General features: G+C 37.2%; 2 protein-coding genes and 1 pseudogene across 2 annotated transcripts; 1 reads left to right on the top strand and 2 right to left on the bottom strand.

The window, feature by feature from the left end:
* Nucleotides 1–2,456: 2,456 nt before the first annotated feature.
* LOC105168611 (uncharacterized) lies at nt 2,457–3,492 on the bottom strand. Its single transcript, XM_011088746.2, has one exon. The coding sequence runs from the start codon at nt 3,355–3,357 to the stop codon at nt 2,650–2,652; it is 708 nt and encodes a 235-aa protein (XP_011087048.1). The 5' UTR covers nt 3,358–3,492; the 3' UTR covers nt 2,457–2,649.
* Nucleotides 3,493–5,554: 2,062 nt separating this feature from the next.
* Nucleotides 5,555–8,743, top strand: LOC105168044 (uncharacterized). The gene is made up of 5 exons (XM_011087958.3): nt 5,555–5,789; nt 6,297–6,589; nt 7,223–7,668; nt 7,858–8,074; nt 8,302–8,743. The coding sequence occupies exons 2-5, from the start codon at nt 6,298–6,300 to the stop codon at nt 8,634–8,636; spliced, it is 1,290 nt and encodes a 429-aa protein (XP_011086260.2). The 5' UTR covers nt 5,555–5,789; nt 6,297; the 3' UTR covers nt 8,637–8,743.
* A 565-nt stretch (nt 8,744–9,308) lies between these two features.
* On the bottom strand, nt 9,309–12,612 carry LOC105168610 (transcriptional adapter ADA2b-like; annotated as a pseudogene).
* Between the last annotated feature and the right edge of the window lie 33 nt (nt 12,613–12,645).

Below are 12,645 nucleotides of genomic sequence, written 5' to 3'. Positions count from 1 at the left end.
TTAATCCCATAAGGAACTGCATTAGTTGGCTCGATGCAGTTTTCTCAGCAATCTTCTTGCTGGCTCCACAGTCGCACGTTGGCAGTGGGTCAAGGCTCTGCAACTCATCCCAAAGTCTCTTCAATTTTGTGAAATATACAGCAACAGACATATTTCCTTATGAGCTTGAGGCTATATCTCTCTGAATCTGGTATAATAGAGGGCCGTTGCTCTCTCCGAATCTTGATTCTATCTCCAGCCATAACTCCCTAGCAGATTTTGCATATAGGAAGGCTTCAGCTATATCCTTGGCTATGGAATTTACAATCCAACATACTACCATACAGTCATTCGTTTGCCATTGTTCTATTGCAGCTTTGTCCTCAGAAGGTTTCTCATAGGATCCGTCGATGAATCCCAATTTACGCTTGGCTCCTAATGCAAATCTAATTGATCGTGCCCAGGTGGGGTAGGTGTTTCCGGTGAGAGGGGCGGAAACCAAACCTATTCCAGGGTTATCACTAGTTTGATCTTTGAGATTCTTGGTGACTGTCAGGGCAGGTTCCATATCTGTGTTTTTCAAGATGAAGGAAGGAACAAGATTAGAAGATTGGAAGGGGAAATGGCAAAATCAGAGTCTTAACTGCTCTGATGCAATGTTAAAGAACAAGAAAAGTGCACAGGGAAGCAAGAACTTCATATTCATTTTCTTCTCAAGAAAAAAAACTACTTGTTCCATATCTCTGTTAGGAGATATATATATATACATCAAGCAAAGACAGAGAAACGAATAAAACTACCTAACTAACCGGACAGATAATCAACCGCTGCTAACCTACATAAGAAGTTGCATTTCTAGAAATGCGACTTAGTAAGCAAGCTGGTTACTCAAAGGTACAGGGGAAGGAAGTGTTCTTCATCTTCTCTTGTTTACAGAGCCTTTTCCACAGACGTTACACTGTGGCCACTGCTGTCATTCAGTTCCCGCTGCTGGTGGTGATTAGTTTTGACAGATGGCCCAAAAATTTGCGCCAACTCCAATTCATCAAGGCCTTCAATTAACCATTCGTCGTTATGATCAACGTCTTGTGTTTGATCACAATAACTTTACCATGATAATGCACCTGCTTTAGATGATTCATGGTATCAGCCACACGTTCCATGTTCTTGCAGTGAAACACACTTGTCTTGAACTGGTAGACCTGAACCGTACAATCATATTTGCACTTCAAGATGCACACGATTTTGAAAAGGACAGCCACTTCTGGACCACAAAATGGGAAACTCAATCTATTCAGTCGGTGTCTGAAGTACTGTGCATTTGAATTAGGACAACAGGTTAAAAACCCATCTTACATGATTGTCTTACAAATATCAATCTTGAATTCTCTACCCTTAGGCTTTCAATCAGTTGCGACGGATATGCAGGAGGTCCCATCTCTTTTTAGCGACGAATTGTCAACCATCTTTCCTTCAATGCGTATCTGCTTGTGTCCCTACCATTTGCATTATTAATAACATGGAAAAGTACTCGTTGATTTGGGTTCATTCTGATGTCTGAAATTGAGACAAATGGAACGTTTGGGTCAATTGGAGGGTGCTTTTGATTCGTCTGTTAATATAGGCGGCAAGAACAAAGGCGGGCGTGTTTAAGCATAATTTGATTAGAAGATATTTGCACTACAGGAATTTCGACTAGAATCAGTGTCTGAAATCTTTTTTGATTAATGTCCAATTCTCGAATGACCACCCCTCCAAAGTCCCATCAGTGAAGAGTTTTCTACAGTTTTGGTGTCTTCATCTTCATGTAATTTGGCACTCATAAGTGGCTGTTCTATTTAGTTCATGTAAGTTTAGTATTCAGATGTGCTAATTTATATTATACACTCTATACACATTTATATTATATTTATAATGTATATTAATTATAATTTTTAGTTGTATTACATTATAAATTTTTTATATAACATTTTAATAATAAAAAATGTATTAATTATTTTATTAATTTTTAACAACCAATAAAATTAGGAATTACATATAAATAAAAAGTTATAAGAACTAAAATATTAAAAAATTAAAATTAATTATAAATTTTAATAATATTTGCCAGTCCCACAATCCATCTTTATGGTCGAGGTCTTTTTTTTTTTCTTGGACAACTGATTCTTTTTATTAGTTTTATTCTTGATCATCATAATCGGAACATTCTGTTGTGGCAAAACATTTTAAGGAGCCATATCTTGTATTACTACTTATTGATTTAATAAATATTTTGAGATATGCCCTAACGTATTTTATGATTTAATTTAGTCCTTTTTTCTAAATAATGTATAAGTATTGGTCTAATCAACCCTACTATAGATCAGTAGTAATGGAAGCTGAAATCATCCAAACTTTTATTATGTGTGCCTGAGCTCTAAAAAATCAGCAGAAGATCTGAGTAGGCAGTGCATAACACAGTGTCATAAAACACAAGGTAGAAGAAGAGAGAAAGGGACATCAATCATCCAGAGGATCGATGACAAAGAAGTGTAATACACTTGTCATTTAATTGTTTACAACAATCACACATAAGTATATTATATTTGTCATATAATTAGCTCAAGTGCGATCCAACTGGATATGGGTTGCAACTTCCGAGACCTTTTCTCCCCTTCATTTCGGAGTTTTTCACACTGCAATGAGTGGTTGCCGGGCTTCAATCCTGATTTCTTCCTTCATCTTCCTGATGAATTCTTCAAACTTCCTATTCAGCTCTTCTGTGCTAACATTCGCATCGCTCACTAATGTGCTCTCTGCACCTCTACTTTCTTCCATTTCCTCCTCCTCCTCCTCCTCATCTTCCCACTCTTCACTCTCTAAGATCAAGCCGTCAGCCTTCGTTTCGGCTGGTTCTCGTTCGTTCAAACCCTCACAATCTTCCTCTTGTTGCGCTACTGCTATGACCTGTTTTTCTTCTGGAACTGCAACATCCAATGGAGTCTCAACGTACTCCATGGACGCTGCATTTTCTTGAACTGCTAATATTTCGGGCAGGTCGACCGTCATTTGCTTCAGTCCCTCTTCAACATTCTTCGTGATTAATCCATTCAACCCTGAGGAGCTAAGCTTCAGGTTCTTGGCAAGAAACGCCAGGATCCCGTTGCAGATCAGGAACATGTATTTTCTATCCAGGGCCTGAGCAAAGAGTGGGACAAGCTGGTGAAGATTTCGGGCGCTGAAGAAGAAGAACGGGAAACCTGGAAAGTAGGAAACCAGGAAAGAAAAGATGGAGATTGGGACAAGAAACTGGAGAAATGCTCTTCTGATCATGAGGTGGTGATGGTTTTGAGGTGGGGTGTCAGATGTTTCAATGATGCAATCAGCGTTTTGATCCATTTTTGTGCAATCAGGATAAGATCAGCAGCAATTCCTGGAAAGATGGTAATGAGTTTTTGAAAAAGGTGTGATCAATGATTTGTGCTGGATGAAAGAATGGTTGGGATCTTTGGACTTTATATAGTGTGGAAGTGTCCATATTTTATTTTAAAGTATATGTAAAATGAAGCAGGACATACAAAATTATGATTTTTATTATAAATTATTTAAATTTGAGGTAGACAAACATCTTATATTAATTGCAGACGAAAAATTTGATTGGTTTATAAACCTCAATGTCTCCTTTATTCAATAAGGTACTTTTATAAAACGGGATCATGGGATTTATATGAATTTAGAACTATCAATATTTAACAACAGGATATCAATTTAATCGAAAACAACATTATGACTAAATTATTTGACCTTGGATATTTTAGATGACAAGAAATGATTGTTGAAATTTTAATAATAACTTTTGTCATGCTTCGCGTTTCATATTTGTGATTGAAGAAAGGAAGATGATGAATGATGGTGGGGTAGGGCAAGCCGACTTTAGTAGGTATTTCCATTTCTTGGAGGGGTAAATGCAACTGGTTGAGAAGGTTCTGGGCTTCTCTGCCACAGGGACTGTATGAGTGCATAATGCGAGGGGTGTTGGCATTTCATTCTATCATAAATTATAACGATTTTTTTAAAGATGGGTTATAATTATAAATATTTTTTTATTATTTTAAAAATTATAATTTTTTTTTTAAAATTAATAGCCTTCTAACAAATATTTTCTTATGGCAACTTATTGTAAGTGGTATTTACTAGAGAATCATTAATTTTAAAAAAATATTTATAATTTTTAAATAACGAAAAAATATTAATAACTGTAGCAAATTTCGGTAGAATTCTTTGTAATTTAACTTTATTCTTATCATGGTTGTAAGTTTTACATGTAAATTTTATGAATTGGGCTACGAGAAGCCCATTGGGCCTTCCCCTTGTACCTCCAACAGGCCCAATCAAGTGTCTTTACACCTAAAATACCACGATCAGACTTTTTCTTTTTTTTCTCTTAACAAAAAAATTTAAATAACTTTGCTTTGATACCATGATAATGAAGTCGTACATTTGAGATACATCCAGATCAGATAATCCAACATTTCGATAGATGTACTAGAGAAGTACATGGATGGCATTTTTAGGATAAATTGATTTTTCATAATGTTCTTCTGTTTTTTTTTTTTAGAGTATAGGATACATTATCTTTTACAGTACATCACAATTTCCGCCAACGTTCGATATAATTATAAATACCCCTTATTATTTGAAAAATTACAACTACCCCTTAAGATTTGACATAATATACCCTTATTTACAATTGGGGGTGGTTTGGGTAGGTCGGAGACAACAAATTGAGAAGAAAGAGAAAACAAATCTAGATGCTAGTGGCAACAGGAGACGGAAAAGGAAGGGGGTTGGGCGTGGGGGAGGGAGGGGATGTCAATATCTTATTAGGATGCTATGTACTTAATTCGAGCCCAGTTGGTAGTTGGACCCCCAAGTCCCAATTTATCCGGTTAAAATTTGGTAATTTTTAGTTGGAAGGATTAAAATTGCCACTAAATTAAAATTGTTACTCTAATATTTACGGGGCTAATTTTGCCACCCCTATACATATAGGATTAATTTTACAATTTTCTCATATATCAATAATTTTATAATTAACAAAATCACAAATATAATAAACTATAAATTACTATATAAGTAGATCAGCACTCACATGTAAATCTCAACATAATAATACAGAGTTTTAGAACTTCAACCTTATTATTGACAATTAATACATAATTAATACCCACCAAATTTTCTTATGAACTCTTATGTTACAAACAACAACATTAACATGCTACTCATCATGGGACAATATCTTTAGATATAGGACAATTAATTCAAACTAATTAACTACATTAAATTAAGGAATCTAGAGAAAGTATTCTTTGAATAAGGAGAATGTGTCCAATAATGAATTTAACATATATATTTGTAGGGTTATAATGTACGAGACATGATCCAATAACAAAATATAATTGTATTATGATATAATTATTATATAACTAATTTTTGGAATTATTTAAACATAATTGTATTTTTATTATTTTTTAATATTATTATATTTATAATATAATTAGTTTAGATGATGTCACAAAATAAAAGTGGGAAAAAAACTCTGCAAATCCAAAAACACTGCAGTGGAGTGATCATGGCACTTGGCCTTTGCATATACCCGCCAACAACATCACCTTTTCTTTCTCTCTCGTGCATATGAACTCTCTCTATCGCTCATTCTCTACCTTGATAAACCCTTAACCGCCAAAAGCTGAAGCTGTCAGCGAATATCCTACTCATACTTGGTCTCTTTCGCTGTGCTGAACTGAACCCACCTGTTTTTCATTTGTAAGGTTAGTTTAAAATAGCTCTTGATTGGTACTTTTTCCAGTGTAGCTTGTAAGGGTTGTCTTGTGGGATTGTTTTGTGCTTGTTTGATCACAAGTGGTTCTTGGCTGTGACTGTGAGGTCCCGTTCGTTCAGCCATTGTACGCGGATGTTGTTAAACTTGCTTAAAACTAGGGAAACCCGGTTTTGATGTTATGAAAAGATGTAATCTTTAGTGTAGTTCGGGAATTCGAAGGTTGTTTTCTGATCTTCTTGAGTCTTTAGCCGGTCTGGGTTTTATCTGATTTATATTTTCGTTTTGTTATTGATTTTTAATTTCCATGTGTATCCGAAACTAGGATTATCTTAAAAAATTGTGGAATTTCGGTTTCTTAACAAATTACAAGTACAGTGTTTGGTAAACTTCTGAATGATCATAATTGAATTGCTTATTTCATGAAAAGGGTCACTGGCTAAAAATGCAAGTTTTGCTCACAACACTTGCTCTTTCGTTGTGTGCTCTGCTTGATCAGGATGTCTGATAAAGATGTGCTGAGGGCATGGGAAGAGCGTGTTATCTCACAGGAAAAAGGAAGGCGCATTGTTCATTATATACTGAAGGACACCACTGGGAGTTCTCTTCTTGCTGTGGTGGGGAGAGACAGGAGTGTTAATCACATGGCATATGTGATTTCGGAGGACTTTTTACGTGTTTTTGCATCCACGAGTGAAGTTCATGCTGGAACTAAGTGGAGAGCAAGACGAGATGTTGTTGAATGGCTCAAATCAGTGGTCTCAAGAGGCGGTCCAATCTTCGCTAACTCAAGTCTGTATTGCTCATGTAGAATTAAAATGGTTGAGTTTACGAATTTAATGATTTGCATCTCTTCATGTTGAATAATGAGTTTTCAATAGGCAATTGGCCATCAGGTTCAGTGTGATTTTGGAGAAGAAGTTTATTTTTGTCAACTCACTAGTTAAATTTTCAGAGGAACAATAAGGGGGAAGAAGCAGGGTAAGCTTAGTGGAATAATGCAGTGTTAACCTTAGCAATGTCTATAATAGTTTTTCATCTTGTCAGATACTCAAGAGCTGGAGCTATTCCAGTTTTCTTGTAGCACTTTCTCGAATCAGATTTTATTGTAGTTAAGTATTTAAATGTGGTAGTCTGACATAATGCCAATGGAAAAAGGTTTCTAATGGAGAAATTTCAATTCTCAAATTTTCAGTCTCTTTGGCGTGCAGCTTGGGACTTGGAAGTAATCAAGCATTTTCTTGTTGTTTTTTCCTTTTTAGCACTTGATCATTTGCCTTTCTCCTAGTTGCAACCTTCAGAAATAATGTGCAATTGAACCATAAGGTCCATGCCTATTTACGATGAGCTATTGGATCATGTTGCATGTTTGAAAATTGTCCTCCTCAGTTCTTTTTAAGTGATTTACCTGGCTTTTCTAAGCAGCCAATCCTTCCTCTCTCAAGTGCCAAGTTTCCGGGCGAAGCAACAATGGACAGAGTCCAACTCAAGAAGTTGATGTTTCTGCTCCTGAGGAACCTGCAATGCAAGCTTCCAAAAGAATCAAAAGCTGCCATTTGGATCAGACCCTTGAGAGGAGTTGTGCTGGTCTCACAAATTTAGTCTCCAACAATAGAGTAACAAAATGGGAACCAACTCATGAGAGAGTGAATATCAAACTATCCAGCAACGGGCGTCCTATTGCTAAGCTTGTCGTGCCTGAGCCACAGTGTCAAGTCATTTCCAAGTTCAATGGAGATATTGAGCTTCTTTGTCAAGACAGTGGCATGAAAGGCTGCTGGTTCAGATGCAAGATCTTGCATTCATCAAAAAATCGTCTAAAGGTCCAATTTGAAGATGTATTGGAAGTTGATGGACCTGGAAAGCTGGAGGTGCATATACATGTTATTTTCCTTCCTATTTCAAGTCGAAGTCCTACTTAAGTTGGCATAAAGTTCAGACTTTCTTGTATGTTAAACAAGAGCAGTAACTGGACGAGCCACTGGGGATTATATTTTTGTTTATTTTGATAAATACACTACATATATACATCTGTTAATCTCTTTCTGTGAATTGTATAGGAATGGGTTCCAGCATACAGAGTGGTAGCTCCTGATAGGTTGGGTCTGCGATGTGTGGAACGCCTCACAGTTAGGCCTCGGCCTTGTGAGTATTCTTCCGACATTATATTTGAGGTTGGCGCTGCAGTTGATGCGTGGTGGTGCAACGGCTGGTGGGAAGGTGTTGTCCTTGGATACGACACGCTGACAAAAAGTAATCTTCAAGTTTACTTCCCCGGTAAGTATTTAAGCTAGGAAAATCAGAATCTTCTTTCTTCCCTTGTCGTTCTTATTGACTGAATGTAAATAGAAATGCGGAACTTCATCTCGCACAACGACAATGATCACCATCGTAAATGTTTCAACTGGTCTTATCAGCTGGTTAGAACCATATAGAGTCAGGAATGAAACTATCGTCAAAGATGCCTCACTACTGAGGTTTGATCAGTTATCATTTTACGACAGGTGAGAACAGGTTCCTGACTGTTGCGAGGAAGAATATTAGAGTTTCAAGAGATTGGATTGACAACAAATGGGTCAATATCGAAGCAAAGTCCGATATACTCTCTTTCTTGTCCTCAATTTTCAGCACTGAGCCCCAACTGCTGCCACTCCCCGTTTTAGCTGAGACTAATAGTTCGGCACAGTCGAATAGTGAAGTTCTCAATCCTCAAAAACTTGAAGTATCTGAAGATGATAAATGGCAGATATCAAGTTCATCAAGAGGCGTTCAGGAACTTAATTTAAAGAAACGACTTATAATTAAATGCAATGACGTGATGTATTGCAGAAGTCCTTGATAGGCAGCTTCTGATGCTACAGCAAGCCTATGCTGGATTATACTTTGGCTGCCAGCCTAAAAACTGTGAAGATTGTTCAACTGCTCTGGAGAAATTTTGGTTCTGTATCTCCTGCCTGCATTAGTTTATATTTACGTTTTCTGGAAAGTACAGTATTCTAGATAAGGCAAATAGGCGAATGAAAAGCTTCACTGATTTTCGTCTTTCTTCTTTTGTTTGGGGGGTGCGGCAAGGCTAAGGGATTCTTTGAATATAGTTTTAGTGTGAAAATAGAGCAACAGTAAAAACAGGTTTTGCCCATGGCATACTGAAATGCTGCCCTCTCACGTCCAGCATGTCGAACTTTGGCTATATAAACTTACTATATATATGTGTATATAAACACAAGTGCCTCTTGTTTTTGTGGATGCAATATTTCTGCTTTTGGCACCATCATCTTTTTCATTTTTTTTGTTTTTGAGTTTTCAGTTTTCAGGTTTAAGTTCAATAAGGGAATACAAAGACGCTCTCATCCCTCTCAGAAACATACCTCATAGTACTGTTGCAACTACTATAATTCTTTTCCAAAGGCAACATGCAACTGCAAGATTTGACTTGTTCCCAGGGTATCAGTGGACCTTTACAAGCTTCCCAAAAGAATGACTGTCTTACAATAGGGGTAGGGACAAATTTCTCCTTACAGCCCACAAAGAATATCAATAAGATATTCTGTTTTTCGTTTTTCTTTTCCTTTAAAGTACATTCAACATCATCATCAAATGCTTCATACCCAGAAGCATATGCTTATGTTAGCCTTTTGGCAATATTACAGTGGAGCAATCCCCTTCTTCACAAGCACATCATAAACTTTATCTGTTTTGGTTGGCTCCACAGGAAACAAGGAAAAAGCATCAGATTTCTTAGCGATATTGCCTCTCATAATTTGTGTTGTTATGTCCACCTGTATCTTAAGAGAATGGTTTGGAGCTAATCCCATACCACGGCATAGTTGTTTCTCCTGTCGACACAAATGCATTATACAGGTTAGCCTTCACAACTACACCCAAAAAAAAGTCTAATTTCGCACCAGTACCCAATTTTTTGGCATACTTACAGATTCAGACAGTAAATCAGAGGCAGTAATTGAGAGCAAACCAAGATCAGTTTGCAACGATGAACCGGCTCCAAGGCATGCAGATGTTGTACCTGAAGAAACAGGTACACTCAGAATTTCCTGTCTGCTTGGACCTGCTTGAGAACTTGTATCTTGAGATGAAAGAAGACCAGCACCTTGTGCTCCCTGAATATTCATTTTCAGTTAAATAAGAGTGCATGTTCACTTGCACTTTCATGGAATAATAGGAAGCTGATGGAGTTTCTCTGAGTGTGCAGCACTCGTTAATCAGTTTGCAGCTGCTTTAAATTGCAGCAAGCAGAACTGGATGCTTACAGGTTCAGATAATAAATTTGCTATAGAAGTTGTCACAGAAAACAAATCAGTTGATGAGGTGGCTTGGTCTGCAGAGGTTGTACTCGACTATGTACCAAATGAATCTGAAGAAACTGGTGAAGTCGGATTTTAGGGGTTTCTTGGACCTTCCTGAGAAATTCCGTCCGATGATCACCATCTTCAGATAGCCGCTGCTTCTTCTGTTCAATATACCTATCAGCTTCAGCAACTGACCGACAACCAGCAGCTAGCTTCCTGATTATCCATTCTCAGAAGAGAACAAAAATGCACATTGAATAACCCATGATAAGATGAAAAAAATATTGCATATTCTTCAGAGGCATTCTCTTGGGATAGTGGAAGCTAGTGGACCTGGGTGCAGCATTCCTCGAGTTCTTGAAGTCTTTTTAGAGTCCTGTGTTCTGATATAACACATTTCAGTAGTTCTTCATGTTCCTCCTTGGAATGCAAACGCATGAAGACGTCATAACGCCAGCATGTCTGCCTCTCTTCTTTGCTTAAGTCTCTCTTAAATGGACTAGGATGCAGCAAACCCCTCTCGATGAGGAAATCCTTCCGCCGCTTTCTCTCATCAACTCTGTCAATGTTAATACAATAATTGTCGTGCAATGTTTATTCTCTCACCAGTTTTTCTTTGATAAATTTCAGTTTCTATAAAAACAAACTGAGATTGATACACAAGATACCTCTTTGAATATATACCAATAGTTCTCAGTTTCAACTCACGCTCCCATTCATCATCAGTTTCCTTGAATTCCATATCAACCAGCAACTCCTCAGCATCATTATCATATTCAATATCAAATTCATGTCATTTCGGGTTATAACCACCTGAAAATCCACCAATATGGGATCTCAACATTTGCAAATCTCGGATTGCCTGCTTAAAAAGAGGCCCCCAAAAAAACGAAAGAGAGTTGCTCTCGATTCTAATTAGTCCTATAAACATTGTTCCTGTAACGATTTTAATTACCTGGAGTCGGGGTGGAAGGTAAACAACGAGAAGGACCACTTTGATCTGAATTTTCAATCCTGGAAACAATCGTGCAAAAGTTTAAAAGATGTTCAAGCATAGCCTGTGCAACATTTATAAGGAAAACCTTTATTTTACCCGACTCTTGAGGAGGAAGCTGCAGATTCCTGCTGAATTTCCCCTGGCAAAGGAAGCCAAGAACAAAAAAATTATTTCAATATTATCATTACCACAAAATTTGACGACTTACAACTCAATGCAAAATGCAGTAATCAATTATCAAATAGTGTGCTGAACTGAGGAAACCGGACCAACCTTTTGTTTCCTGACGATGCCCTTTAGCCATTGCCAGGAGTTCCTCTTTAGTCTTACCAGCAAAATGTGTCAGGTCCTGACAAACCAAACGCATTTCATAAGTCTTTGAAACGCTGATCTCAGCAAGTAGCTTAGTTTTGCTAGATGTCTTACCGGCAGAGGGAAATAAGGAGAATTAAGGGAAGCATTCGTATAATGTTCAATGCAGGCTTCCTCCGTCTTAGTTCCAACATGCTCAGCGACATCAGCCCGTATTCCCATGCCACATATTTCAATCCCCTACTAGTTGTGGTAACCAAGGTTGTAGATAATAACACAAGGCTTCCAAACAATTTATGAGTAATAGATCAATGATCCGACTCTTCAAAAGGGATAACAGGTAACCTCCAGTAGTAACAGCTCTTCCTCAGCACTCCAATCTGGACTAATGAGAGGAAACGATAGGACGTTCTTTACAGAAGACATTTTGAAGATCGTCAACATTATCAGCAAATAAATCACTCAGCATGTCCAGTAATATCTTGCAGATAGAAAGGATTTTGCGGAAAAGAATCATAGGGTACAAAAGAAATATATCACAGTATCCATATAACAAGAAACATAAAGACTTTCAGTCAAGTTGAAAAACATCAAAAGCCACGAAAACTATGAATTAAACAATACACGGTCACTCTCGGGTAAGGTACTAACCATAACTTAGCACGGGTGATCACTTTGGTGAGGATGAAGGGCAGCACCTACTGAGAAACACTCTATGCATAGATCAAATTCAGAACACTATGCACATTTTATACGAATTCTTCCTGTAATATCTTTTTTGCAATAGTTACAATGGTATAACGCGCTTTTCTCATTATTGGTCCCTTTACCTGAGCAATCAAGAGAATGGGATATAAAAACTGTTGCATATAAAAAGCATAAATATCAATTCTATTAAAATAACATGATATATAGCAGCTTAGATACATCTTCCATCAAGAACCACCATACATCAAGTAGAAGATACCTTAAAAGATACACATTTATTTCAAGAAATTAAAACAGAAAAATTCTGCAACAATTAAAGAATATTAAATGCAGGGTATACCATCACCATCGGGATGAATATTAGCGGCAGAAGCCCCAGAAGCTGATTGCATGCTTCTTCTGAACAAGAAATCGTGATTATACAAGTCCCGTGTTCGAGAATCCCGAAAATTCAGAATGACAACAAATATACTAAGCCCAGAAACCACCATATACGGAAATGACAATGGAGCTTTCATCAAACT

The sequence above is a fragment of the Sesamum indicum genome, linkage group LG8, assembly GCF_026168435.1.
Source record: "Sesamum indicum cultivar Baizhima isolate 11 linkage group LG8, ASM2616843v1, whole genome shotgun sequence".
NCBI lineage: Eukaryota > Viridiplantae > Streptophyta > Magnoliopsida > Lamiales > Pedaliaceae > Sesamum > Sesamum indicum.
This window is presented reverse-complemented; position numbering and strand designations above follow the sequence as displayed.